The sequence below is a fragment of the Centropristis striata genome, chromosome 4 (genome assembly GCF_030273125.1).
Source record: "Centropristis striata isolate RG_2023a ecotype Rhode Island chromosome 4, C.striata_1.0, whole genome shotgun sequence".
NCBI lineage: Eukaryota > Metazoa > Chordata > Actinopteri > Perciformes > Serranidae > Centropristis > Centropristis striata.
Genome location: NC_081520.1, coordinates 35,726,660 through 35,753,762, shown reverse-complemented (window position 1 = coordinate 35,753,762; position 27,103 = coordinate 35,726,660). Strand labels below are relative to the sequence as shown.

The window sequence follows — 27,103 nt, the reverse complement described above, 5'->3', positions numbered from 1 at the left end:
TGCAATGTGCTCGGTACTGTACGTACTCTTTAACTATTCACAGACCATCTTTGAACTGTAAAAGCAGAAATCATTGTCAGATTTAAGTATTTTCCATCAGATAAGATAACTAATTCTCTTCAAATCACTTTTTTTCCAACATGTGTCATTTAAAATGTAGCCAGAAATAAAACATTTGCACAAATCCTATGCTGGAAAAAAACATTAAATTCAGAGCTCCTCAGTGCAACTGGGAAACCATGAATGATCCGGCTGAGAACTGAACTTTGACTGAACTGGATGTTGTTTACACAGAGCAGAGGGGAGAGGACAAGAGAGGCTACGAAAATGTAAATACTTAAATCTGTATGGCATGTGGAGCTCTCTCTTGTGACACTTGTGAGTCCTTGGAAAAATGCTGTAAACAACCCAGATTCCAAAATAGTTGGAAAGGGGCTGTTTATAGAGTTCATTCCATTTTTTATAATTTTTTAAAATTTGAAATTAAACAGTGTTTCTTTCTTTTAATGAGATTAATGACACTATAAATGTGTTACACTGGACAAAATACATCTTTGAGTTCTCCAATCTCTAGTCATAATCGTTCTGTTTCCATAGAGGTGCAGCACTTCACCTCTTTTCCACAAAGAAAAACAATGCCATGGTGAGTAAAATGTCACGGGAGCAAAAAAAACACCCTGATACTGCTTCGGGGTTTAGAGGTTTAAAAATGTAATATCAAGTAAAACATCTGATATAAAAAGAGATTTAGAGGAGTGATTTAGTTACTGGTAATCCAACTGTTAACATGTAGTCCACTGAGGTAACAGCCTCCAGTTGAGTTAACGGATACTATTATTAGTGTAAAATAAATACTTTTGGGATCTTATATTACTGGAGAAGATATTCATCAACTTTTTTGACAAGCGAAATGGCGTTGAATGACAAGAATAATCTAAAGCTCTCCTCGGGGCTTACACTTAATAGGATTTACCCTCCATTTTCAATTCGCCACACTGTAATGAATAACCTATAGGGCCGTATCAAACATTCCAGTTTGTGGCATTTGGAAACTGCACAGCCATCAATTTAGGATTCAGGGCTAAATCCTCTGCCAGTTTTAAATAACACGTTGTTACAGTAGTCAGTCTGCGCTCCCGTCTCACCCGTCACATGCTGGTAGCGAGTGCGTCCCAGCATGGAGTGCATGGCGTGTCCCATCTCGTGGAAGAGGTTCTCCATCATGCCCGGAGTGAGCAGGGTGGGGGCGCTCTTGGTTGGCTGGGGCAGACTCAGCATCAGCACCACGACTGGAAGCTGGTACTGACCCGTTTCCTGGCACCAGCGGCCACCACGGATGGTGAAGTGACAGTCCTGAGAGCCGGAGGAGGAGGAGGAGGAGGAGGAAGAGGAGGAGGAGGAGGAGGACGAGGAGGAGGAGGAGGAGGACGAGGAGGAGGAGGAGGAGGAGGAGTGGGTAAGGAAGGGGAGATTGATCAAAGTAAAGTTTTTATCACTGATTCAAATAAGAACAAACAGACTCTTTTAAAAAAGGCCTAAAAACCGTTCTTTTTAGAAAAGCCTTTTATTAAATGTATCGTTGTGCTTTGGCCTTTTAACCTGTTTTTAATCTTGTTGTACTCTGTAGCACCTTAGGATTGCTTTTAACAATGAAAAGTGCTTTACAAATAAAATGTATTATTAGTATTATTATTATTATAAGAAAATAACATAAGAGCATGCCACTGATTGGAACTTTGCCTTTTCTATTCTGGTGTCTGATAGGGCTCAACGAAGTATCTAATTGTGATTATTTTAAATTATATTTCAATATGCTTTTCATGACTCTTTTATTATTATTATTATTATTGTGTTATGTTTTTTAATGAGAGTATGATGTATGGTCTGCGGGTGGTGATGTGTTTTGTCGTTTCCCTTAATTGATTAAAATAACTAAACATAATTGGGGGGAAAAAAGTAAATAATGATATTGCAATAGCAAAATGGTTGGAGGGAATGCATCATTTTTCTTATTTTCAATGATAAATATATCAAAATGATAACTATGATTTTTGCAAGCATCTGTAAATGTAATAATTGGAAGGATCAGTCTTTTTTTTTGTGCAAAAAATACTATGTATTGATATGTCTGATGTTTTAATTTGCATCTTATTAGTATTTTATGATGTATGTATTTAGTTAAATTTTCGACTTGCCCAATTTAACTTTACTTCATTTTGTCAGTTTTCCATTATGTAGTACATCAGTGACATGGGCTTTTATTCTGTTAGGTCAGATTTTCTTTATTGGCATGATAGCTGAATAGAACTGTAGAATAACTGAGAAAAATAAAGCCTATGTCCGTTTCTCACAGGAGAAACTGACATGAATCTGCAAAAACAGTGTAGATGACAGTGTGTATACACACCTGATGAGGTTTATCGTGGCGGTGGAAAAAGTCACAGTAGATATATCCAAGTAATCCCTCCGTCTCATGTACCACAGCCTGACAACACACACACACACACACACACACACAGACACACAGACATAAAGACACATTAAACAAACAGGAGTGATAAACTCTTTGAAAACCAGACTTTTGCTACCAAATGGGAGAAAACTGTCTTTGGCATTGGTCCCGACACAATCCCAGACAATTGACACCATTTGTAAGATTTACCAGTTTGCGGACGTCCTCACTCCAGACCTCTCCAGCGCTGGGGTATTCGGACATGAGGGACACACCGTACAGCTGAGAGAAGAGGTTGTTCAAACCCTCCATACAGGAGCCCAGAGATAAATACGGAGTGTACAGACTGGGCTCTATGTTGTACCTGCCATGAGAAAAAAATGGATTTTATTATAAAAAGCCTAATATGACTCAAGACTGACCAATGTCTGGATTGAAAACCCAACCTGATATAGACTCTTCTTATAGCAGAGCATTATTTCAACACACAATATGCGATCTTATTGCCATAAGGGGTTCTCGCTCACAACAATAACAAAAGGTGGAGTTTGGTGATGTTGTAAGGTAGTGACGGATTGTTGTCGTCATCATTATTGCTGTAATAACATGCAACTTCTCACAGTTAAGAAAGATCAAAACAACAACAACAACAAAAAAAAAAGACTTGGTTACTCTTGGATTTCTTCAGTGTTCTTCAGTCCGGAGGTTTTATAAGGAGCTAAATTATCATCAGAGGTACGGGTATTAAAAAAAATGGTAAAAACACAAAATAAAGCAGATTCACTTTAAAAATCTGTGCTTTTTAGATGTTGTTCGGCAGACAAAGGACGTCCTGGAATGGCTGTGAGTTCAGCTGCAGCTTACATTTGTACGTTTGGTGAATAAAATCTTTCATCCGGTAACAACATAGTGTTAAAAATGAAGATCTGAAAAGTATAAGATACAAATGTGGCTTTAACTAGATAAAAAGTACATTCATGACAATTTTTGGCAGACAACCACAATGCTGACTAGACGTGTGAATTGTGAGTATTGTGATACAATATATTGCAATTTAACTGTTTAACGGCATTGTGTCCTCAAAATTGAAGTCTATTCATCTCACTTCAGTCTTTTTATTCATTTACACAATGAGTCAAACCCACAGACTGACCATCAAAGTATTCAGTCGTATTGAACTTTCCTCAACTTTAAGCTTCAAGGTTGTGATTTTTTTTTTTTACACATGTGCCTATAGATTCCTTAGATCTTCTTGTTTCATATGATACCAGTATCTCCACTATATTCCTCAAAGAAAGCCAGCTACGGCCTCCAGAAAAAATAAAATAATAAACAGCCTGCTGGCCCACCGAACACTAAATATCACTACTTGGCAGCCATGAATCTATATAATATTGCCACGTAAAATATTGCCATACTATGCTGTATTGATTTTTTTCCCCACACCTCTAATGCTGACACATACCCAAATGGGATATGACGCAAGCGACAGGCGACCAAATGACAATAAGTATTTCAGATTTGGGATAATTCAAGTACACAACTCAAAATATATAGCATACCCCTCGTCCTTTATATACACTTTACTGCAGAAATGTTATATGTTAAATTATACCTTGCAAAGACAAATGAAATAAATAATGACCACACTACTTAAACTGAGCACGAGTTGTGTAACTGTGGCCTTGCAGGCTTGGGAGCAGTCTGACTGAAAGTCCCCTGACCATTACACATTAGTGATATCAACCAGCAGGGCAAAAACCACATTACTGGTCTAGCTCAGGTCAAGGGGCGGGCCACCCGGGCTTAAAATGGATGCATTCATGCTGCTGTGAGGCACTTTAGATAAAGACCACCAAACCAAAACGCTTGTTTAGCTTGAACACCACATCCAGTGTATTATCAGTGATGAATAACAGACAGCTGCTGAGCACAGTGCTGTTTACCACACACGCACACACACACACACACGCACACGGTTTGAACATGTTCCAGTTCGAATGGTTACCGATGGAAAAGTAGAGATAAAAAGAAAATTACTTTTGGGAGAGAAATTTAAAGCTTTCGAGTGTGTGTGTGTGTGTGTGTGTGTGTGTGTAGACCTGTGTGTAGCAGAAAACAGAAGCAGCTCAGAGGAAACCGCTTTCTAATGCAATCAGACTGCATCCTAAATTTCTCGAGGAATCTCCTGCCAACAAGCAAAACCCAAAACCACAAGCAGGAGAAGACATGTGTGGCAGCATGACAGAGCACTGGGAACAGTCACCAACACATGGTTACACACACACACACACACACGCGATTTGGTGTCGGCTTAAATCCAAAGGACACATGAGGGATCCATAATGTCTGCAATAAAGATTTATTTGGAACGTTTGGCTCGTTATGTTATTAGTCTCTGGTGAGTGCTGAGAGGGAAAAAGTGAGGCTCATTAAGAACAGAGATATGTTTAAAAAGCTGGAGACAGTGAAGGAGACTGCTCAACTCTGAGCATGGCAGCTCGGACTTCAAATATTGAGTTGTTGAATGCCGGAGATGATCACGGTTTGAATGAGTTTGAATGTGTTTCAGTAACGGGGCTCCCTGGTGGCCTCTGGGTTGAGGTACAGGCCGTGAAGTGAGCGGCCCCAGGACCTGTTACACATCGTCCTACATCTCTCTCTAATAAATTAATCTAATAAAAAAAAGCATTAAAAACAAGTGTTTCATTAATAAGATCAAACCAGCTCGACACTATTGCAACATAACAGCAGCTGTTGCTAAGGGCGGCAACCAACAACTTTTTTATTGAAATGAAAAAAATAAACAGATTAAGAACATGTGCTCAAACTGTCTCAAATAGATTTTAAAGTTCATCAGTTTGAACATTAGAAGATGTAGTTGTAGATATAAAAATAACCTCAAAACATTAAGAACTTCTGACTTAATCAGAAACTTTACAGGGAAAATTTGGAACTTAACAAGCAGCTCCGTTCAGCTGCAGTGACACAGAGTAATGAATATTAGTAATATCAGTAATGTGTATGTTGTTACATGGAAATATTTCACCAGTTTTCTTCTGGAGATGTAAAATGTGTTAGATAATGTGGCATTTAATTGGATTTCATTTGTCCAGTAACCTGGAGCACTTTTATTTTATGATTTGTAAGAATGAAAACTACATAAGGTCCTGTAACGTAGTGCAGTTTGGGAGAAATGTAAGTTATTTAATTCAACAGCCATGGTTGAATTGAACTTTTCCATGAAAGAAAAGTTAAACAGGACCTAGACATAAAATCGCCCAAAATGCCACAGCTGCAAACACAACAGGATGACGCAGGAGATTATACCAACAGATTGTATTGTCCTGGATAAGAAAGGAGTTGGAGAGGACACTTAACTCCCATGCTTCTCCTTTAACACCTTTTGTAACATCTGACACCCGAGGATGAGCTGAGACCCAATAACAACATCTATAAACCGTCACAAAGACGCTGACCAGGACGACTTTATCATATGACAGCAGGCTGTTTCATAAGATACCACCCGCTCACCTTTCAGCACGCAGGACACCACTGAGGTACGGATGATCCCAGGGCATGAGCTCCTAGAAAAACAACAGGGTTTTATTTATTTACATGTGATATCAAAATTATTACTTTTGTAAAAGTACTAATACCACACCGTGAAATTACTCCACAAGTGAAAATCCTGCATTCAAAACTCACTAAAGTAAAAGTATCAGCATGAAAATGTACTTTTTTTTTACATTACATTTTATTGTATTTTTATATTTTATTGCTTGAAGTATGCCTAGGTTGTTCTTTTTATTTAATTGTGTTGTCATTGTCTCTGTGTGTAATGCTGCTGCTACACTGTAATTTCCCAGCTTGGGATAAATAAAGTATATCTATCATAAAAGTACTTGTTATGCATTGACCCACTCAGATTGTTTTATATATTCCAAATATATTATTAAATTATTATTATTATTGATACATTTATGTAAGCAATTCATTTTCTCCCAAGGTAGGGCTCATTTAACTACTGAATATACTGTTATGAAGTTTTATTTATTTTTTTAAATGTCTAATTACTCTAAATTAATCACGTTTTTTGGGTTAAATCTCGACCTGAAAGGTAACTAAAGCTGGAAGCTAAAAGCAGTGAAATAAAAAGCACAACGCTTGCCTCAAAATGTAGTGGAGTAGAAGTATAAAGTTACAGAAAATAAAAATGCTCAAATAAAGTACCTCAGAATTGTACTCAAGTAGAGTAATTAAGTAAATGTACTTAGTTACATCCAACCACTGGATATTATACTAAAATAGACAAAACAGGATGATAGTGAATTTAAAATAGAAAACAAGTGATTTATGTTAAAGCTAACATCACTTTAAACCATTCGGCGATCAATACTGATTAAGAAAAATTAGTAATATTTGCAAAAATATATACATACATAAATACTGTTTATCACTCACAGAATTACGAGGGTTGAGTTTCGTCTTCATGCCCTTCATCATCTGAAAGTCTTTGGCTGTTCTGTGAGATGAAAAAGGAAAACAAAAAAACAAGTTATGAGCTAGTTGACTTGAGGCACTCATTCCAGTCTTTACCCACCTATCTTTACTCAGGGTCAGGGGAGGGCAGAACTAATCCCAGCATGCATTTGGCTGAAGGCAGGGAAACACCCTGGACAGGCTGCCTGACTAACAGGCTCACATTCATACCTGTGGCTAATTTAGAGTCTTGGGTGCACCTGACTTTGGGCTCTTTGAAGAATCCGAAACTGGCTCAGGGAATGTGACTCGGATGCAAATCAAGGGTGGAAAACGTGACAAGAACTCATCAAACTGCGATCGCCCAGAGGAAAAAAACCTGTAGGTCACTTACTCAACAAAATATGTGCTGTGTTCCAATACCCATACTTCCCGTACTTACTATACTTAGTTTGAGTACGCAGGGTGTTCCGATTCCGGCGAAAAGAAGTGTACCTAAAGGACCCGGATGTTGCCCTGATAACGGTCAAAACGCTGAGTGTGGAACGATGTACACTATACGCACTCAACGGCCGCCATCTTGTCTACGTAGCAGAATAGGCGGAGCCAGGCAGAGGCGCTCAGCTCGAAAAAAATGTTTGTAATGGCGGCCGACGACGCCGGCGCATTCTCCACATTTGCTGCGTTAATGGAGCCATATTGCCGGATTGTAGAAGTAAAGATTAAACAACACAAAGGGTAATTTTTTCGCCGTTCAAAGCCAGAAGTTTTTTGCGGGTGACGAGCCGCGGTGGCTGTCGCGAGTGTCATTTCCGGTAAGTGCACCACGGAGTATTAGATTTGGAACAACACTCACTAAGTACGCAGATTTCAGCAGGTGAGTGTGGATAGTGTACTGTGTTTAAGTGTACTCATGGAAGTATAGGTATTGGAACACAGCAATGGACTCTTGAGCACCAACTTTTAGCTAACTCTAAAGGGAAGCATTGGTTTAATAGTCTTTGACAATACAACAGTATTTACAGAGAAAATAAAAAAACAAATGAGGTCATGAAAACAACCATCCGACAGAACACTGCATCTCTACTTTTCTATTTGAAGTTTTTACACCTTTGACAAAATCTTTTCAGAGCAGACTGTACCTGTCTGACAGCTTGTCTGTTAACAACTGAAGAAAGCTCATCACCGTCTCTGCAAAGAGAAAAAAAAAAGCAAAAAATATATATAATAATTGCAGCAGGTAAAACTATCGGAGACCAGTTGCAAAAGACACACAATAAATAATTATCTGGAGTCTTTTCTATGTACAGTCATGGAAAAAATTATTAGACCACCCTTGTTTTCTTCAATTGTTCATTTTGATGCCTGGTGCAACTAAAGGTACATTTGTTTGGACAAATATAATGATAACAACAAAAATAGAGTTTAATTTCAGAGCTGATATCTAGCTATTTTCCAGGGTTTTCTTGATAATTAATTTGGTTATTATCAAGAAAACCAATGAAAATGTCTAGATATCAGCTCTTAAATTAAACTCTTATGAGCTACTTTTGTTTTTATCATTATATTTGTCCAAAAAAATGTGCCTTTAATGGTACCAGGCATTAAAATGAAAAATAAATTGAAGAAACAATGGTCTAATAACTTTTTCAATGAATGTATTACCAAATATACAACTGTTCATTATACCCATACAGTGACAGCACTGACTCATGATAACTACTGTATCTTGATGCTAAAGTTAAGAGACATATTAACCGGGTGTTTTGGCCATCGTTCCCTTCAGGGCTCTGTGTCCGTAGGATTCGTAGCCCACCAGCTGTGCCAGTTTGTATCTGCATTTTAGCAGCTCTTCCAGACAGTCCATCAAATCTGCATTTGGATACAGGTAGATCCTGTAGGCGATTTCTCGCACCTGCAAGTGGAAGAGAGCAAAATCTTTGATACACATTTAAAAAGCAACATAACCAAAGTGTAGAGGAAGAAAATACAAACAATCCAAACAAGAATTACATGAATTACATGCAACACCTATCACCACATGATAATTCTACTCCTCAAAGAATTGTCACTAGCACTTATTGATGCACGAATAGCTCTTATTGCACTATACCTTGGTTGTTTGCTTTTATTCTTCCTGTAAGTCCTGTAAGTTGGATAAAAGCGTCTGCTAAATGACTAAATGTAAATGTAAATGGAACATTGAGAAGTCTTTGGCAGGTATTAAAATAATTTGATTATTCTCTCTTGTTAAAATAATTTGTTTGTCTGTCTCTGTTGTCTGTCTCTCTATCAAAGGTCACTATGTATGCGTAATCCACTTAACCTTGGTTGTACGATCTATCTCTCTATGCATTTATATATTAATCAGGCAATATGATTTTGATACAATGATTATGTTTGTGTGTTAATGTTTGTTTAGAAACTGTGATTACTTTAATTACATATATTCCATTTGCTTAAACTGATTAAGATTCTATAATCACAAAGAATATATTGTATGTTTCATATTTTTTAGACTTTAGAATACATGTAGACATTGAAAAATAAGTGGCTCCAAATTATATCTGTAACACATAACAAGGCAGAATGTTTGTCCGAACAAGTTTTGATAGAAGGTCAGGACACAGTGTGAAGGGCAGAAATGATTGTTGTCCGGTGACATGATGTGTCCCTCTATTGATTAAAACTGACGAATCGACGGATCAAGAAGGCGGAACTTCCTGGAAGGAATCCACCTTCATGATTAGTAAACCATTGTTAGATATAAAAGAGGGTTCAAGGGACAGAAGGGGGGTCAGACCTAATCAACTGATCCTCCTTAATCATGTAAATCAGGGAAGTGAGTTTTGAACCCGGAGATCTCTGTATTAATTGCATATTTCTTCCCACTCCCCATCAAACAATCTGCGCAGAGAAATAGGTGAGGATTTTCAGTTGGTGTCAGATTATTCAATTTTCAAGGTTTCCTCAAGCTATTTTTCTAACACAGGTCAGATGTAGACAATACTGATTCATTTATACCTGCACTGTCAGATTGTTGTGAAAAGTGTCCTTTTTACATGTCACCACAGTGCTTTGACTCTATATTGTATTGTATACATATTGTTGTATCATTTTGCTCTCTACTTAAAATCTGGATGGCGCTTTTAGCCTTCTTCATGAGAGACACTGTTGCCATTACTACTAAATAATAAAATCTGTTCTTTCTTGGGTCCTGCACCTATTCCAAAGTCAAATTCAAGTGTTTTTCAAGCCAACAAAGTGCATTCTCAAGCTTTTCAGCTGTGGCAAATTACACATGTCTATACAGTAGATACAGTATACTGGTAATTTCACTTCTTCATCGCATTTATTTAGATGTAATCGTGCTATAAACAACCAAAATTATGTGTCAGCAGTATTCTATAGAAGGCTGACAAATGGAATAAAAAGCACAACAAAGCTTCATGTTTCCAAATATGTCACCTAAGTAGACTTAGCCGACTATATATCAAGCAGTTTCAAGCCCTTAATTTATCCAAGCACTTTTCAAATGGTGAAAGCACCACATTTAATTTCAAGTGTTATCAAGGATTTCCAGCACCTGGAGGAACCATGTATAACATAAAGATACAAAAATAACAGAAATATTAAAATTGCTATTTAAAAGATTAAAAGTTATTAATATTAGAAGCGACAATATCTGGTCTGATTTTAGTTACAAGAACAGAATGCTGACAGGATAATGGAGCCAATATTCCATAAATTAAAATGCTCTCAAAATCTATTTTTTTAGTATTCTAAATGTTATTACTAGTCAGGGCAGCACAGGTTACTGTCATTTTTCAACTTGTTCTAACATCCGTTCCTATAATCATATATAAGGTAATGGCGCCACCTGGTGAGCGAAAGTGAGAAATGTTCCAGTCACCCAGACCACAGAAAGCACTTACCAAGTCATCCGGGGAGTCTGCATGTAATCCCCCAACTTGGATGAAGCTTCCTTCACTTGCAAAGTGCAGGTGCAGATGCTCAGGAATCACAGACCTCGCAATTCTGTTCGGCAGGTGAGAGCCAACTAGAAACTCGTTGTTTAGATCCAATAGCTTCACGTGAAGAGCGACTGCCTCTTTCCTCTGCAGAAAAACCAGCAGCAAGTTCAGTAAATATGTTACAGCGCAGAGGGGAGAGGTATATAAAAACATGCTGTCTTATGTTTTATTTTATTTTATTTTATTATCTGTTACTACATATTATGGCCATCTCACCAGTTTTTCATCCAGATGAATTCCACTGATTTCAAAGTCGAACATGAACAACTCTGCCACTCGTCTAGAAAGGCAGAAAAAATCAATAATTTACCATCATTGGACATGGTATCAATAACATATTGATATAATAATGGAATGAAATACACAATAAATGTGAGATCCATATAATTAATAAGATGACAGTGAAAATGACCTTGAATCAGGGTCCAGCTGAGCCACAATATCCGGGTTGTCCAGCAACACTTTTAGGCTCTTGCATAGTTCAACATTAGTGTTCAGCCTGAAAGACACAAGCAGCAAACACGAACATCAAAGTCCTACTCAAGATCCTTCTGAAGCTAAAGCTTGCTGCTTTTTTAAAGAGTGCTGCTTTTTTTAACAAGCAGCACTCTTACTGTTGCACACAGCATAATGCAGCCCAGTTTTCTTTTTGAACAAAAATATAAACACAGCACTAGTTTTTGCTCACATTTTTCATGAGTCAAAATTAATTATATAAGACTGTTTCTATGCACACAAAAGGCTTATTTCTCTAAAATTCTGTGCCAAAAGATTGTTAAAAACAACATTAGCGATCAATTTGCCTTAACCAAGATGATACATCCACTGGACAGGTGCGGCAAAAAAATATGCTGATTTAACAGCGTGATTATTACACACATGTCCCCTGGGCTGATCACAATAATAGGCCAATGCCAATGTAAAATGTGCATTTTCATGTCAAAAGTTATTGAAAAAAATGTATTAGGCAGGATTAATCCATGAAAAGAACACTTCTTCAAAGTGTCGGACCCCATCGAAGGTGAGCATGCAGACAGGCTTTCCTGAGACGGTTTCTGACAGTTTCTTCAGAAAGTATTTATACACATTATGCATTTCAACTGTTGTATCAGTTGTCCCAGTGGATGGTCTTGGACAAACTTGACATTGAAGAATTGTTTAACTTTCAGAGGTTCAAGGCTGCTGTAGTTGCATGTGGTCAACAGATGTAAATCTTCAAACGGTATTGAAGACAGCCTATGATAGTAAAATGACGGCCAACAGCTCTAGTGGATGTTCATGCAGTTAGCATTCCAATCGCCACTCCCTTAAATCTGTGGCAATATGTTGTGTGCTAGAGCTGCACTTTTTACAGTTTTTCCATTTTGGCCTTTTACTGTGACCAGCACAAGGTAAATCAGGATCTTGACATGGTCTTACTTCTCCACAACTGTGCCAATCTCTATGCAGGTCTTCTCTGCAGCCTCGCGAAATGCTGGATCTGGATGTGCTACTTTAACAAAGTCTGCCTGGAATAGGAAGAAAAATGACAACTGGCTTACAACACTACAGATAACACAAGAAGCATACAATGCACAATACAACAGCACAGTTTCAGAAGAAACAAGTGATCAGAAATCAGTGGTGCAAAGTAACTAAGTACATTTACTCAAGTACTGTATTTAAGTACTATTTGGAGGTACTTTTACTTTACTTGGGTATTTCCATTTTCTGTAACTTTATACTTCTACTTCACTATATTTTGAGGCAAATATTGCACTTTTTACTCCACCACATTTAGCTGACAGCTTTAGTTACTTTTGGTTGAGATTTAACATGAAAAAATATATCAATTTAAAATGATTACACATTTATAAATTAAACCACACAACCGTGTATTAAGTAGTTAAATGAGCCCGACCTTGACGTCATTAATAAATGCATCAATAATAATAATCCAATAATATATTTGGAATATATAAAACAATCTGAGAGGGGCCATTCTGCATAGGGAATACTTTTACTTTTGATACTTTAGGTACATTTTGGCAATGATACTTTTGTACTTTTAATTAAGTAAAATATGAATGCAGAAATGTAATTGTAGTGGAGTCATTTCAAAATGTGGTATTAGTACTTTTACTTTAGTAAGGGATCTGAATACTTCTTCCACCACTTACCAGATCAGCCACTTTGCACAAACCATCTGAGAGCTGGTCAAAAGACTCTACTGTCTCGACCCCTGGAGAACATGAACAAGCTTTCTCCACCAGCCGCTGTGTGTTCTTCAGAGCTGCCTCTGTTGCTGCCTGGAAGCCTGCAGGACAGCTGAGCTCTGGCAGTCCAAACAAACCCTGCAACCAGAGGTCAAACACACGAACTGATGCAATCTCCATTTACATTATTTCACTGTAGCAGTTTTATAAAATAACACATATAATGAAAACGAATACAAACCACGTTTTTCTCGAACATGTTCAGTCTCCTGTGAGGTTTGGAATTGAAGGCAGCTCCGACAGGAGACCATGTTGTGACATTTCTCCGATAATGCGTCCATAAGCTTCGGTGCTTCACAAAGTAAAGTAACCTTTTACACGCAGACATATTGCACTAAATCTTCTGTCCTGGTGATGTCTATTCAAGCTTGTAGTGCTGACAGTAGCTGACAGAGGACATGCTAAACTTGAGCTACTATGTGAGCCTGCGTTCAGCAGCCGAAAATAACGTTAATATATTGTAAACTTTTTTTTCTCCGGGAATTAAAGGTTTATTTCATGTGTTAATAGCTAAGAGCAGTACATGTCAAGCAAACAGACAAAACTACTCACATGTTAGTTAACTAGCCATCAAAGCAAATCTAGTTTACTGTAGCCGGTGGTATTTTCGTGAGAAAATAAGAATTTATATAAATACGTATTTTAAAAAAAAGTTATCCTCATAGTAAATAGAAGCTTACGCCACGGTGTATATTTTTCGGAACAATGATGCATTTTCTAATGTTGCTAAGTCATGATAATTAAAAACCAGTAAAGTCAAATGGGACGAAACTGCGACAAGCTAGCAAAAACCCTTACGTGACGTCATGACGCAGAAGCGACGCTGCTTCTGGTTTTTAATGCTCCTTCACAATAAAAGCAGGTTAATATCGTCCACAAAAAAAACCCCAATACAAATCATGTTACCCTGAATATTTAAATTCCGCATGAAAAGGATATTCAATTACACAACATATTCGTATAACATTGCAAATATCACCGGAAAATAGGTGATATTTGCCTTTATAATGAAAGCAAAAGGGTAATCGGTTTTAGTTGTTGATTCATCTGGAAGCTGATAAATTATTTACCACGAAATCAATGGTTTCGTTCTGCCTAAAAACATTTTAATGGGTATTTATCTTGAAACATTCAGAAGTAGAGTACTACTGGCAACTTGTTACATGATTGTAATTTTATTCATTTACATTTATTAAGAGCTAGATAAATGTGTCTTCAAAAAGATTTGAAAATATAGTAATTGTCATCTAAATTATTTGATCAACATATTGGGAACTACCTTACTCCCTGAAAGCATTTTTTTCCCAAAACAGTAGTGATTTCTATGCGAGCAAGGATAGTGTTCCTTTCACAAATATAAATAATAGATATGCACTTGCTGTATGTTAAGTTTATACCTGCAAAGAATAAACTGAATAAGACATAAGCAATGTAATTACTGTATAATCATGTTGTCAATGAGTAAGATAAAGTTAAACACAGAATGCACCTTGAAATGATGTCTTTATTAATATGAGGAATAACTCATTCATTGCACTCCACAACCACATTGCGTAATAGTTTTCCTGTGAAATAAATTCATTAAAGGTGTAGTACGAAAAACATTAAGCAAAATGTCATAAAGCGACTGTATTTAGAAACCTCCCCATAAACAAATCTAAACCATGTGACTGGCAAAATGTTTTAAGTCAACTCTGAAAAAGAATTTAATACTGAAAGGAGTTAACACAGGACACCAACAAAAAGTCTTCCCAATATGAGAAATCACAGTTTTTTGCGATAAGTACTTTTGGTTACTTGTACTTGGCAAAAAGGTACCAATTTGTGACATATGGCAAGACAATGCAGTTAAATGTAAAAAAAAAGAAACAAAGAAAGAAATTTTAAAAAAATCTCAAATTAAATAAACGTTTTGCTACTGACTGATCGCCAAACCTCTCAGACAATGTCATCTGTAATCACATATTTACATCTATTCACTAGAATACAACACAAAACTAACTTTAAAAAAAAATGAAATGTTATTGTTGGGGGAGAATTCATATTCGTTCATTTGGCTCATTTCAACTTATAATACAGTCAAGCATTAAGTGTGTGGATTTACAAAGGAGTGCTGTAGTCAAAAGTCTGAACATGGATTTGTTTTGTCCCAGTGAGTGTGCTTGGACATCTGCCGACCTGGAATTGTTTCTCGTCCTTTACCCTAGCTCAAAAAACAACTGCATGTCTGAGACTACAGTAAACTTATTTGACCCCTGAGTTTCTAATGCAAAACTAGTGTATGAAATACCTCATTACAGTGTAACTTAGTGCAAGCCAGCAATATGCTTGATTAAACCGAGGTATATTAGATAGCACCCAAGCTGACAAGATTCCCCAGAATGGTTACTCTGCTGGCCAAATCACAACAAGCAGTATGGGAGGTGGTGTTTTGCTTTGTATCCTTGTGAAAACCAGCAGTTCAAATGCTTGAATTTGTATTACATCTATAAACAAGTTTTTTTTTCATAGAAAATATAAATATCCCTGAATGAAACAGATTCACAGCATTTTCTCTCGAGGACTCCAGTGCTACTACCATAACGTGGCCATCAAGTGTATTTAAAGGTCTCCAGTTAATGTCCGTCTCTCCTCTACAGTTCCAGCCGATGCGTCCTTTATTCACTGTCGTGATAAGTTACTGTCCGCTTCCCCCGGTTACGGGTGTTCACGCGTGATTTTCTCCGTGTTTTGCTGGACGACTCGTCGCTGTCCTCCTCATCCGAGTCAGAGCGTTGGCGGCGCTGCCTTAGCTTGCGGCTGGCAGTCCTTTCGCCAACTCCTGCCCGTCTGTGACTTCTCCTCTTTGGACTGCTGCGGGACCCTGAGCTGGCAAACGAGTTTTCGGAGGCTGAAGACGAGTGCTCGCTTTCGGAGTCTGTACTGTGGCTGCTGCTGCTGTGGCTTTCCTTTCGCTTGTGTTTTGGCTGCCGTGCGTTCTTCTTTCCGCTCCTTGAACGACCAAAGTCTTCTTTTTCCGCTTCCTCGCTGGAATCTGATTGGGAAGAGGTTTCTTCTTTGTTGCCGTTACCTTCCTCTTGTTTGCGATCCCTCTTGGGACGCTTTGAGGAGCCCGACTTGCTATTTTTACTTTTCTTAGACACGGGCTCCTCCTCTCCATCCTTCTCCGCATCTTCAGAGTCTGAGGTGTAAATACGTTTTCTGGTGGAAGACAGCTGATTCCTGGCTTCGTTGGGAGAGGTTCTATTAGACTCTCTCGTTTTATACCTGTCTTCCCTAGATGCTGTGGCTGTTTTGTTACCGTTTCCCTGTTTACGCTGGCTCGCAGAAGCAGAGTCTTCCTCGGAGAGAGAGTTGTCACTGATGTATTTCTTTTTTGGTAGGGCTCGGAGATTCAGCCGTCTATTTGATGCGTTGTCTGAATTATCCGACTCTTCGTCTGATGAGCCAGTGGAACGTTTCCTCCGCGACTTCCTCTTGGGTTTGTATTCCTGCTCAGAACTCTCTGAAGCCGAGGTGTCGCCACGAGGCCGTTTAGATTTTGTCTTGTTCCTCGTTGGCCTCTTTGACTTGGTTTCAAATTCATCGCTGGAGTGATTGCTTTCTACTTCATCTTTTTTCGGTGTTTTCTTGCGTGGGCTGGATCTCTTTGGAGATTCACTGAGTTCCTCAGATTCAGCACCATCCAGTTTATTAGCTGAGGCAGATGTTTGTTTATCTTGGCTTTTTGAAGGTGAAACTTTACACTTTTTCTTATAGTCCTTGTGGATTGCTTCCTCCACGTTTCTCCCATTTTGGTGTGGGTGTTTCTGAGAACTGTAGTCTTTGTCCTCTTCATCTGAGCTGACAGGATGTTTGTGACTTGTGCTCCTGCGTTCAGTGTCCTCCTCCTCCTCTTCCTCCTCCTCCTCCTCCTCCTCACTTGTAATCTTCTTTTTCCTGGCTGCAGCGGTTGTTGCCCTTCTCGAGGGTTTCTGAGACACAGAAACATCAGCTTCTCCAGAACTCTCCTCTGCAGCTTCCTCTTGCTCAGAGTTGCTGTCAGACGAGTGATGTTTTGCGCTGTGTCCGTTCACATGGGACAAAGTATCTATGGAAGAAAGCAGGAAAAAATCCAATTGATAAGAGAAACTGTCATCACATTCCAAGCAAGTGGCAACAAGAAATAAAAAATATAATTATGACTGATGAGGACATTTCTCACCATTTCCCTTCTTAGCAGTCTTAGCAGCTTGACTTGATGTCTTCTTTTTGTTGGACCTCAGGTGTCCATTTTGCCGATTCTGAGAAGATGATGAATCGTCACTTCCATCCTCCTCATCCTTGGATTCCCCACCTGATTCTTTTGTTTTCCGAGAAGCTAGAAAGACAAAAAAAGAGCTGAATTTAACAAAATCTAGCCTGTAAACTGAATCAATCTTAAAACAGCTGATGTGTTTTGCATTTATTTAAAGGACTGTTTGTATTTACAAGATCTAAGAGCATTGTGTCTGTCAAGTGGCCATCCAGCTTTTAGTTACGTGTCTTTGCTGCTTGCATTGGGCTTGTGAACCTATTATGTGATGAAATTCAGGTTAAAATGTAAGAAAGTATTGAATAAGTTATGTGATTAAAATGCATGTTAAAATGTTATATATTTAATATCATGTGGGTTGAAAGCACACTTAATAATGTGGTGTATTTCTAAAAGTATTCAAGCTTAAAGTAATTTGATAAATAATGATGTGTGCATTTACGAAAGTGAAAAGCTGCAAAAAAAATAAAAAAAATTGTAAGGTTAAAATCTTCATTGTATAGTGCTTTAAAATGTATTTAATTAATTTTGGGTGCTATGGGTATTTTCCACTAATTTTCAACATTAATTTCTAGTACTTAAAAAAAAGTATTTGATTTTGGGTTATGGTGATTGATTATGGTTTCTTGGGTTACATTTTTCTTGACCTGTTTGTGTTTAAGGTTTTTCAGCTGTGGCATTGCCAATTGGCATTGGCAACTTCAAAATAAAAGAGAGAAAAGAAAGAAAGCTGAATTCTGTTTATTGAGTGAATTCCAGTCCAATCTTCCGAAACAAGTTGCCTTTTCAAGTGGGTGAAGCTGCAGTTTAAACCTCACAAGATTGAGGGCCACTTGTGAGTATCTGTGCATATCTGAATTTAAATGTCATGGTTTGCCTACCTCGCCTTGACGGATGTTCCTCGGACTCTGAGCTGCTCTGGATCACTGCGGTGCGTTTGCTGGTCCGGACTGCGGGGCGAAGGCGGCTGCTGCTCCTTCTCAGCTTCTCCTCCTCTTCTTCTTCTTCCTCCTCCTCGTAGTCCTCATCTGATACTTCGAGGAGTTTCATCTTATTCACAGCTGCCCTCGCCGTCTTTCTCTTGAGTGACCTGCGAACGGTCACTTCGTCTTCCCTGTCGGAGCCCTCGGATGTGGCTCGGTGAGAGTCCCGCTTTCGATGTCTCTCCCTGCCAGACGACCTGCTGCTGTGGCCGTTCACCTCTGCTCTGCCCTCTAAAAAACAAGCCATGCAGAAGGACGTTCAACACATTGGCACGTGGGTTTTGTGATTGGCTGAGAGTGAGGCTGAAGGCGTTTTAGTGCGTTTACCTGTGCGCTTCCTGTCAGCACCGGCATTGTTTCTGGTCAGCCGTGTGCTCCTGCTGTTCTTACTCCTGCTGGGGTAACGACGACCTGAAGACTGGGAGGACATGTGTCCATCCTCTCCGTCTTCACCTTCACTGTCAAACTCCTCCTCCTCTTCTTCTTCGTCTTCTTCTTCACTATCACTCTCTGCAACTAGCAACAATAACAATTAACAACTAAAACAAATCATGTTTTTTCTCTGATTCTGATAACAACTGCTGAATGTAATGACTTTAATGTAAGATTTTAACAGGTTTACTCCTGACCTTTTTTCCTCTGCTTGGCACGGTTACTTCTTGTAAGCCTTGCTTTCTGTCTGAGTTGATGGTGCCTTGAGCTACCGGGACGTTTCTCCTCCTCCGACTCACTCAGCTCGCTCTCACTGTCAGACTCTGAAATACATTATACCTCGTCACTGCATGTACCTTGTCGCTCTTTATTCTAGTTGAATCCCATGTTTTCTGAAATAAGCCCGCAAAAAACTGACTAGGTTGTCTTATTTCACAGTTCGTACTCACAGAAAAGCTAGAGTATGAGCACAAGCACTGAAAAAGTGAGATTTCCATAACATGGCCCCTTTAAAGAACCAACTAGGAGGCAATGTTTCCTTTGTACCTGGTGTTGATGAAGCAGCTTTGGAGCCGGAGTCGTCATCCGAGGAGCTGTGACCTGAGCTGTTGCATCGACTCCTCCTGGCTCTCTCAGGAACAGACACTTTGGCTGAGGTAGATTTGGTCACTGACGTTGACTCCACTTTTTCCTGAGTTTTCACAGCAGCTCTCTTGTGACTTGAGTAAAAGAAGAATGCAACTTTTGAGACACTGAAAGGACACCCCAAATGTTCCAACCTGCTCTAACTACTTGGACCTAAGGCTGTGACCGCGGTTATGCGACAATACTGAGTTGATGAGGTCATCACTGACATCACTGCTGTTTTTTTTTTTTGTTGGGTCAATGTCCTGTTATTCCAGTCGGATCCCAGGGTGAACTGCTGCTCAGCGGGCAGCTGTGTGGAGCTCATAGACTGTGTATAATACAGTCTGTAGTGGAGATTAGCCTGAGACTCAACAACATCAAGCTAGTAGTACAAAGAGACCAGCAACGGCAATGAGAGACATCATACTTGTACATCTCATTTGGTGAATTAAGGATTCGTGCGATCAAAAGGGAGTTGGCAGTTGTAAGAACAGTAAAGAAGAAAGATGAAAGATTAACTTGATGAGTCAGGCATTTGCAGTTAACTGCAAAATCTCAAAGCTTTTTCACCGTACCGTCACAGCTCTATTTACATCTGGACCGTTTCCTATTTCCTGGTTTATTTCTGAAGCGTTTGTGAAAACATGTCTCAAACAAACCTTGATGTGGCGTTGGACTGATCCTGCTGCTGCATTTTCTTGCGGAACCGCTGACTGCGGCGAAGCCTATCGCTGCTCTTGATGGCAGTTTTGTACTCTGATATGACCCCTCTGATTTGCTCCTCGAAGAAGGCAGCAAGCCGTAAGGTCATACTGTAAATCTACAATAAGACAGAAGAGGTGAGTCGGATAAGCTCAAACATGAACCCTGAAGTAAAAAAATACAAATATACATACATATTACTTAATACTTCTATCCAAAATCTGTACCAAAGACAGTTTTATTCGACAAACAACCATAATACCAATTGTATAATTACATCCTCCACTGGACAGCAGTTATTTCTTCCACAAGCTTTTATTACCGTCCTCACCTTGGAGCGTTTATTGGGTGTGTAGGCTTTAGCATTGGCAAATATTAGCCGTGTGTCTTTGCACAGCTCTACAGGGTTTTCATAGCGGTCTTCCTCCAGGGTCCTTTTCACTGTGCCAAAGTCCATAGGTGTATCAATGATGTCATGGTAGTCCTGGACATGCACAGAATATGATTTTAGACTTCATTTTCATCAAAACGCTGGAACATAAAACAATACCTGCTGATGTTATTTTGTTGTCACAATGTTCTTATATTGTTGTGTTGACTCACTGGATAGTTCTCAGGATCCACAGGCTGTCTGAAAGGTTCGGAGTCCTCACACTCAAATATGTAGTTGAGTAGATTTTTGCATTGTTCCTTCCAGGCGTCTCTGTCTGGCACAACTTCTACAGAGCGCTGCAAATATTGATGAGAAAGAGCAGAAAGAAGTCAGTCAAATTCTACCTAAACAATCACATTTTTCAGATTCACAATACTGATGATCTAACAGTTTAAACAACCAATGTTGGTCATTCTCTATTTAGGCTGTCAAGCTTTTTACAATGCCACTGTCCTTTGTCTGTAACCTTGTATGATAAAGGTTTACCTGACGCAGCCTGTGTCCAGAGGATGTTCCTGGTGCTTCTGTATCTTCTTCCTGTAGGCAGTGATCAAATTGGGATTATTTAATCTGATTAATACCCGGATTACTTTTTCATATGCAAAAAGTAACCAGAGATAAATGACTAAAAATGGAAAAAAACTGCCTAATAATCAATTATAACTGCTTATGGGCAATTTAGGTTTCCTCCAGTAAACTGCTTAAGTCGTTACACACACATAAAAAACATATACACATACACTACTCTGCACCGAGATCCCTCAGATCTCAAAATCAGATACTGTTAAGCGTCCCACGGTCTAGGCTCAAGACAAAGGGAGATCACGCCTTTACTGTCTTAGCTCCAACGCTGTGGAACAAGCTCCCCCTCAGTATCAGGGCAGCTGAGTCTGTGTATCATTTTTAAAAAACTTTTAAAAACTCACTTGTACAGACTGGCATTTGTACAATGATTTCTAACGTTTTACACATATTTTAATTTTGTATCCTATTATTTTTGCTTGTTCACTGTTTTTGATGATGTTCTGTTATTTTTGTTTTAACTGTTGTATTGCCTCCATGATAATGTACTTTGTAAAGCACCTTGTAACCCTGGTTTTGAAAGGTGCTATAGAAATATAGTAATAAATAAAATATGTTTTTAGGACGATCATGTCATAAAATATGACAGACATTCAAAGCTTCATTCAAAAACTTCAACAGTAGCTCTGAATGTAAAAATAATTACATTTGCGACAGCCCTGTTATTCACACATATTTGCTAGTCAAACTAGTATAAAGTATTCTGACAGTAGTGCATAGTATTTTAAACAAATATAACACAAATCACAACAACTGCTTTCATTTAGTCAGACTTACCTCATCATCATCATCCATTTCCTCAACAGCATTGTAAATCTCCATGATATCTGTGCAGCTTGGATTACTGGAAAACCAAGAAGAATGTGTTAACTTAGCATGCAAGACACTTAATTTGAATGATACCGTGCCTGTAATTCGGGTTGCATCACGTGATCTAGAATAGTCAAGACAAAAAAACACGTAAAAACGTACTTGACGAATTTCTGGAGGACATTTGTGATGATCTTTGCAGAGTGAGCAATCTTGCTCCTTGGCTCATTGAAAGTGCGGGCGTTATGTGCAATATACCGTGCATCCCAAATTAATGCTGAGAGGCGCCTGTGGATCACGAGAGATGAGTCAATACACAGTCTTTTCTGAATTTCAACAGCTGAGGACGTTTCAATGACAGGGATGGGTCAAAAGTCAGGAGTGCAATTACATCTGTGCCTTTGCTTTGACCTTTACCACATTATCAGGAGGGTAAAAAGAAGGCGGGTGAGACTGACCTGTAGAACCTGTTCATGAGTCGCAGTCTGATGGTGCCCAGATCAGTGGGATAGGCGATCACAGTGCAGTAGGTGGGATACTGGATTAAGTCCACAGGACCAGAGAAGGGAGCTGCAATCTCTGTAGTAATAACACAGGGAAAGATGGGTTTGTATGACTGGGAAGACATGTGTGTGAATGTGTGAATGACGCCTGGATTCCACTGGATGCGTAACGGCTGCAGATCCGTCGTCGGAGCCGTTACGCACCCATTATAATCAATGTGTGAGATTCCACCGACTGCAGATCCACTGCGTAATGAGTCCGACGACGCATGGCCATCCGACAGCCCTCGCAACACTTGCGCAGAGCTTCTATTTTTGTCGGACGACGGAGCACTGCGCATAAATTCAGCACAGAGCAGATCGTTCGGGACAGGAAGTCTTGCACAGACACAAAATAAAACACCGGTATATTTTCAAAATAAAATACCTCGGGTTAGCGCTCGTTAAGACGGAGTCGCTGGATTTGTCTCCAGTCATTAACGAGGAGATGTTGATTATCTTCCAGTTATATCAATTGATTAGACGTGAATTCGCGAGATCTCGTGCGTCCTCGGGACTACGCTGTCCGCAACAGCTCCAACACAGACGGATCCGGTGGGTGTTGACGGACTGCGTAGATACGCAGCCGTTGCGGACAGACCCCTGTCAGAGTCGTTACGCATCCAGTGGAATCCCGGCGTGAGAGCAAGCGATGCATACACACCAACAGTGATGAGTTGGTCAATGGCGGTGACGATGCGTTCACATTCGGCGTCCCTGCTCCTCTCCCCCCACTCCCCCGTCAGAGGCTTGTACATCAGCTCGCTCATCTCGTCTGCAGTCACAGGGATACCGCCTCCTTCTTGCTCTGGCTGCTGGGCTGCACGGCAGAAACACACTTATTCAATAACAACAACAACCCTACTTTGTGAATGGTCACAGCTATTGGTGTGGATGTCCCACGATAAGACGGCAAAAAGTCTTAATTACCATCATCTGGAATAGGCTCCACATCCCAAGGACTCAGTTTCTCTGTTTCCCCGTTGTCCCATCTGGTGAAAACACACAAAAAAGGGGCCAAACTGTCACAATTCCAGCAAGACTTGATGCTTCTTTTTCTTGGCTTTAGTTAAGATTAACATGATGTGGTTATTAAAACTAGGCTTTTGTTTTGTTTCATTAAAAAAAAAAAAACTAGAAATACATGTATCATAAAAATAACAATGTCATGCCTCTTAATAACCACTAGGGGGCAGACAGGCTGACTGACCAATTGGATGAACTGTTGACTGTAAAAGTACATTTAAATATGCTAAAAAATAAAGATGTAACATCTGATGACAGTGTTTATAAAAAAAAAATCATTGTTTTTACTCCTCATTGCAATTGCTGCAGTCTCGACAGGCAGACAATAAAAAGTGTCAACCTCAAATTTTAGTATCAAAAAAAAAAAAAAGCAAGTACGTCCTAGGAACTTGCTGATATTTAGTATTGTTGCAGCTGCCCTCTAATCACCACGCATGGGTTTTCTCACCTGACTTTGAAGCACTGGAAGAGACTGTCAGGGTATTCAGACTGGTAGGGCTCCTGACACACGATGGTCCCAAACCACCAGGCATCGTCTATCACTGAGCGGAACCTGTCGTCTGCAGAGGAGAAGATGTTTAGGAACAAATTTAGGAAAAAATGTTGTAGTGTAAGAGGCTGCGCTGATTAATCATTTGAAACATACAGTACACTAGCAGGAAAAAGGATGTGAACCATTTGACATTACCTAGTTTTCTGCATTTGTCACAAAATGTGAATTGATCTGCATCTTAGTCCCAAGTATAGACAAACACAATGTGCTTAACCTAATACCACACAAACGGTTATATTTTCACTCTGTCGTCTAAAACAGTGACAAAGTTATTAAATTCACTTAAAGGGAGCACCTTTCTCCTGTATTTAAAACTGATAAAACAGAAAAAAAACAAAGATTTCCCATCTCTAACAAGGAGTGCAAACTTACTTGGTTGCCAGTTTCTCCGGAGTGCCTCATCATAACTTTGCCTCAACACGAGAAAATCTATCACATCTGGCATGTCGTGATACCTGCAGGAGAAATTAGCTTCACTTTAATGCAGAAGTATTTAAAATATTTAAGATTATAACAGTGTCTAAAATCAGTCAGTACCCATTATAACACAAGTTTGCCATTTTGTAGTGCTCTAGAGTTATTAGATCCTGTATAGTGAACTCAAAGAATCCTACAATTCATTGTGAAAATAACAACCGATCACCACTAACTAAGCACTTCATACCATCAAGAAAAATAGCAGGCCGAAGAGAGGAGAGAGATGTATGCATTCACTACAAAAAAAGCCACCTTCATGTTTGGCTGCTAATTTAAGTAAGAACTGCAACAATCTGTAATGCGCTTCTCTTTCAGGAGCTTGCCAATGAAACTGAGCTGCTTACTTGACAGAAAACGACTTGTCTGATATTTTGCCAGTGCCGTGGTCGATAAGAGTCAGCTTCAGACAGCAAAGTGTTGGTGGGCAGACTTCATATTTGATCCCAGTGATCTTCACAAACTCCTGGTCCTAGAAAACAAAATAAGACTTGCATTTTGACTAACACATTAAAAAAATAAACAATAAATAATAGGTTCAGTTGGGGAAAATAAATTACAAAACAACAACAACCGGGAACGTTAGGAATCACTTTGATTTTTAGTGGGTTTCATGAGGATTATGTGCATTGTGTCATTTACATTTAGTCATTTAGCAGACGCTTTTATCCAAAGCGACTTACAGGAAGAGTAAAAACAAACAATCAAGGTATAGTGCAATAATAATTAGTGCATCAATAAGTGCATTGTGTCAGTGTATTTTCCAAATGTGTACTTTCATCGTCTTCTTATTTGTCTTCGCCTTACCCGCAGCTCCATTTTCTTCCAGGGCTGTTTGTCTAAGTTGATGGGGTACAGTTCACTCCGGCTAACTGCCTCAACGTAGGCCTCATGTCCCTGTCTGAAGTAGATCACCTGACAGACACACAGAGACTCACAGCTTAGACAGAAAGCTATTATAATGAGAAACAGGATGGGAATCATGACACCCTGTTAAACCATGAAAACATTTGGCAGGATAATGTAGACTACATCTATACAGTGGTTGTATTTTTGCTATTGATACTCTAAAATCTAAATAAAGGGCTAGTAAAGCTTTTTAAGAGCACTTTTAAAACACTTTCAAGGTACCTAAACCAAATATTCAGACTCCTTTATTGTCACATCTAAAAGAAAATTTGATAAATGGAATTGCAAAAAAAGTTTACATAATTTGCTTATACTCACAGCAATCAATGTATATAGTCACTTTGTTTAGTTGACCAGCTTTTCATATATATATTTGATTATTATACATATTTGATTGTAGGTTGTAGGATCATAATTATTTAATGCTTGCTAATTTCTTATGTATTTTTTAGTTTACATGAGTGATGGTTTAGATTGTGTAGAAGACTAAATTATGTTGAAAATCTTTTTCTTTTTTTTAATGTAAGGAATATAATCAAATTCACAACCATATTGGTTACATACTGGTGAAAATTAAGCATTTTTCAAAATCTGTATTGTATATACAAAATTCCTGTCTTTCCAACTGTGCAGCTTGCTTGACAAGTTGAAATGGTCAAATCTTTCAAAGTTTCTAGCAAAAAGAAAAATCCAAACTACAGAAATGTGTTGGCATGGTCCTGTAAAGCGACTCTCATAGTGTCTGATGTACATACCTCATCACCCATTTGGGGAACAAAAGGAGACTTCCTGGGAATGACATCAGTGATCCATGGTGAGGGCCTGAACTCATTGGACACTTCTCTGTTGATGGAAGGTCTGACCTTTGGACGCTGATTGGAGCACCAAGATGTGAAGTGTTAAGCGAATGAATATGAACCTGTTTTATAATATTTGTTATCACTAAATTTCCTCACTGACAGAAGCAGAGTCTGAGCAATGATTAACCAGTTAGGATTCAGACGGGTAAATGTCAGGATTTAGTAGGATGCTACATATAGTGTACACACACACTGTGTGCAACAAACTCACCCTGGGTGACTTGTTCTTTGCTTTCTTGGACTTCTCTTTGCTTTTCTTGCCAGCTTTTTCCTCGTCTTCACTCTGCTGCTGCTGCTTCTCCTCCTCTTCCTCGTTCTCTTCCTCCTCCTCTTCAGAGCTGCTGATCCTGCGTTGCACTCGTTTCCGTGACGACAAGGGGGTGGAGGGCTGCAGGTTGATCCCGGCGTCTGCTGTCCAGTCCGAGTACTCGCTGGATGAGTGGCTGTTGAGTGAAAAGCAATTATGATTACAATTTTTAGTTTATATTTTCAAACAGGCAGTACAAAAACGTATACTATAACACTTATCTAAAAAACGTATCTATAACACAATGTCAATGTTTATATCGTTTTTACTATCATTCAGGAAAACCGTAACATCTGGTACTCCAAACAAGTTCAAAACAAATTTGAAGGATGTGTCTATAGATTAT

The 27,103-nt window shown here is 39.0% G+C and overlaps 2 protein-coding genes across 3 annotated transcripts in view; both read right to left on the bottom strand.

The window, feature by feature from the left end:
• LOC131970515 (mitochondrial intermediate peptidase-like) overlaps positions 1–13,929 on the bottom strand; it is a 38,698-nt gene extending 24,769 nt beyond the window's left edge. The window contains exons 1-13 of the mRNA XM_059331928.1: positions 13,405–13,929; positions 13,128–13,301; positions 12,388–12,476; positions 11,381–11,467; positions 11,185–11,248; positions 10,870–11,052; positions 8,693–8,849; positions 8,077–8,125; positions 6,917–6,977; positions 5,987–6,039; positions 2,663–2,816; positions 2,408–2,485; positions 1,146–1,353 (exon numbers count right to left, since the gene is read on the bottom strand). Coding sequence (XP_059187911.1) covers positions 1,146–1,353; positions 2,408–2,485; positions 2,663–2,816; positions 5,987–6,039; positions 6,917–6,977; positions 8,077–8,125; positions 8,693–8,849; positions 10,870–11,052; positions 11,185–11,248; positions 11,381–11,467; positions 12,388–12,476; positions 13,128–13,301; positions 13,405–13,551 — 1,504 coding nt within the window. The 5' untranslated portion in view covers positions 13,552–13,929. The remainder of the gene's footprint in view (positions 1–1,145; positions 1,354–2,407; positions 2,486–2,662; positions 2,817–5,986; positions 6,040–6,916; positions 6,978–8,076; positions 8,126–8,692; positions 8,850–10,869; positions 11,053–11,184; positions 11,249–11,380; positions 11,468–12,387; positions 12,477–13,127; positions 13,302–13,404) is intronic.
• A 780-nt stretch (positions 13,930–14,709) lies between these two features.
• Positions 14,710–27,103, bottom strand: part of brwd1 (bromodomain and WD repeat domain containing 1) — a 31,468-nt gene continuing 19,074 nt past the window's right edge. The window contains exons 24-44 of one of the 2 annotated variants that reach the window (XM_059331104.1): positions 26,662–26,893; positions 26,346–26,462; positions 25,489–25,596; positions 25,029–25,153; positions 24,580–24,662; positions 24,103–24,214; positions 23,559–23,620; positions 23,293–23,448; positions 22,545–22,665; positions 22,249–22,374; positions 22,054–22,120; positions 21,181–21,231; positions 20,865–20,990; positions 20,593–20,745; positions 20,219–20,379; positions 19,479–19,651; positions 19,130–19,255; positions 18,828–19,016; positions 18,399–18,731; positions 17,428–17,583; positions 14,710–17,313 (exon numbers count right to left, since the gene is read on the bottom strand). In XM_059331104.1, coding sequence (XP_059187087.1) covers positions 15,881–17,313; positions 17,428–17,583; positions 18,399–18,731; positions 18,828–19,016; positions 19,130–19,255; positions 19,479–19,651; positions 20,219–20,379; positions 20,593–20,745; positions 20,865–20,990; positions 21,181–21,231; positions 22,054–22,120; positions 22,249–22,374; positions 22,545–22,665; positions 23,293–23,448; positions 23,559–23,620; positions 24,103–24,214; positions 24,580–24,662; positions 25,029–25,153; positions 25,489–25,596; positions 26,346–26,462; positions 26,662–26,893 — 4,210 coding nt within the window. In that variant the 3' untranslated portion in view covers positions 14,710–15,880. The remainder of the gene's footprint in view (positions 17,314–17,427; positions 17,584–18,398; positions 18,732–18,827; positions 19,017–19,129; positions 19,256–19,478; positions 19,652–20,218; positions 20,380–20,592; positions 20,746–20,864; positions 20,991–21,180; positions 21,232–22,053; positions 22,121–22,248; positions 22,375–22,544; positions 22,666–23,292; positions 23,449–23,558; positions 23,621–24,102; positions 24,215–24,579; positions 24,663–25,028; positions 25,154–25,488; positions 25,597–26,345; positions 26,463–26,661; positions 26,894–27,103) is intronic. The other variant, XM_059331105.1, reaches the window with a different exon arrangement.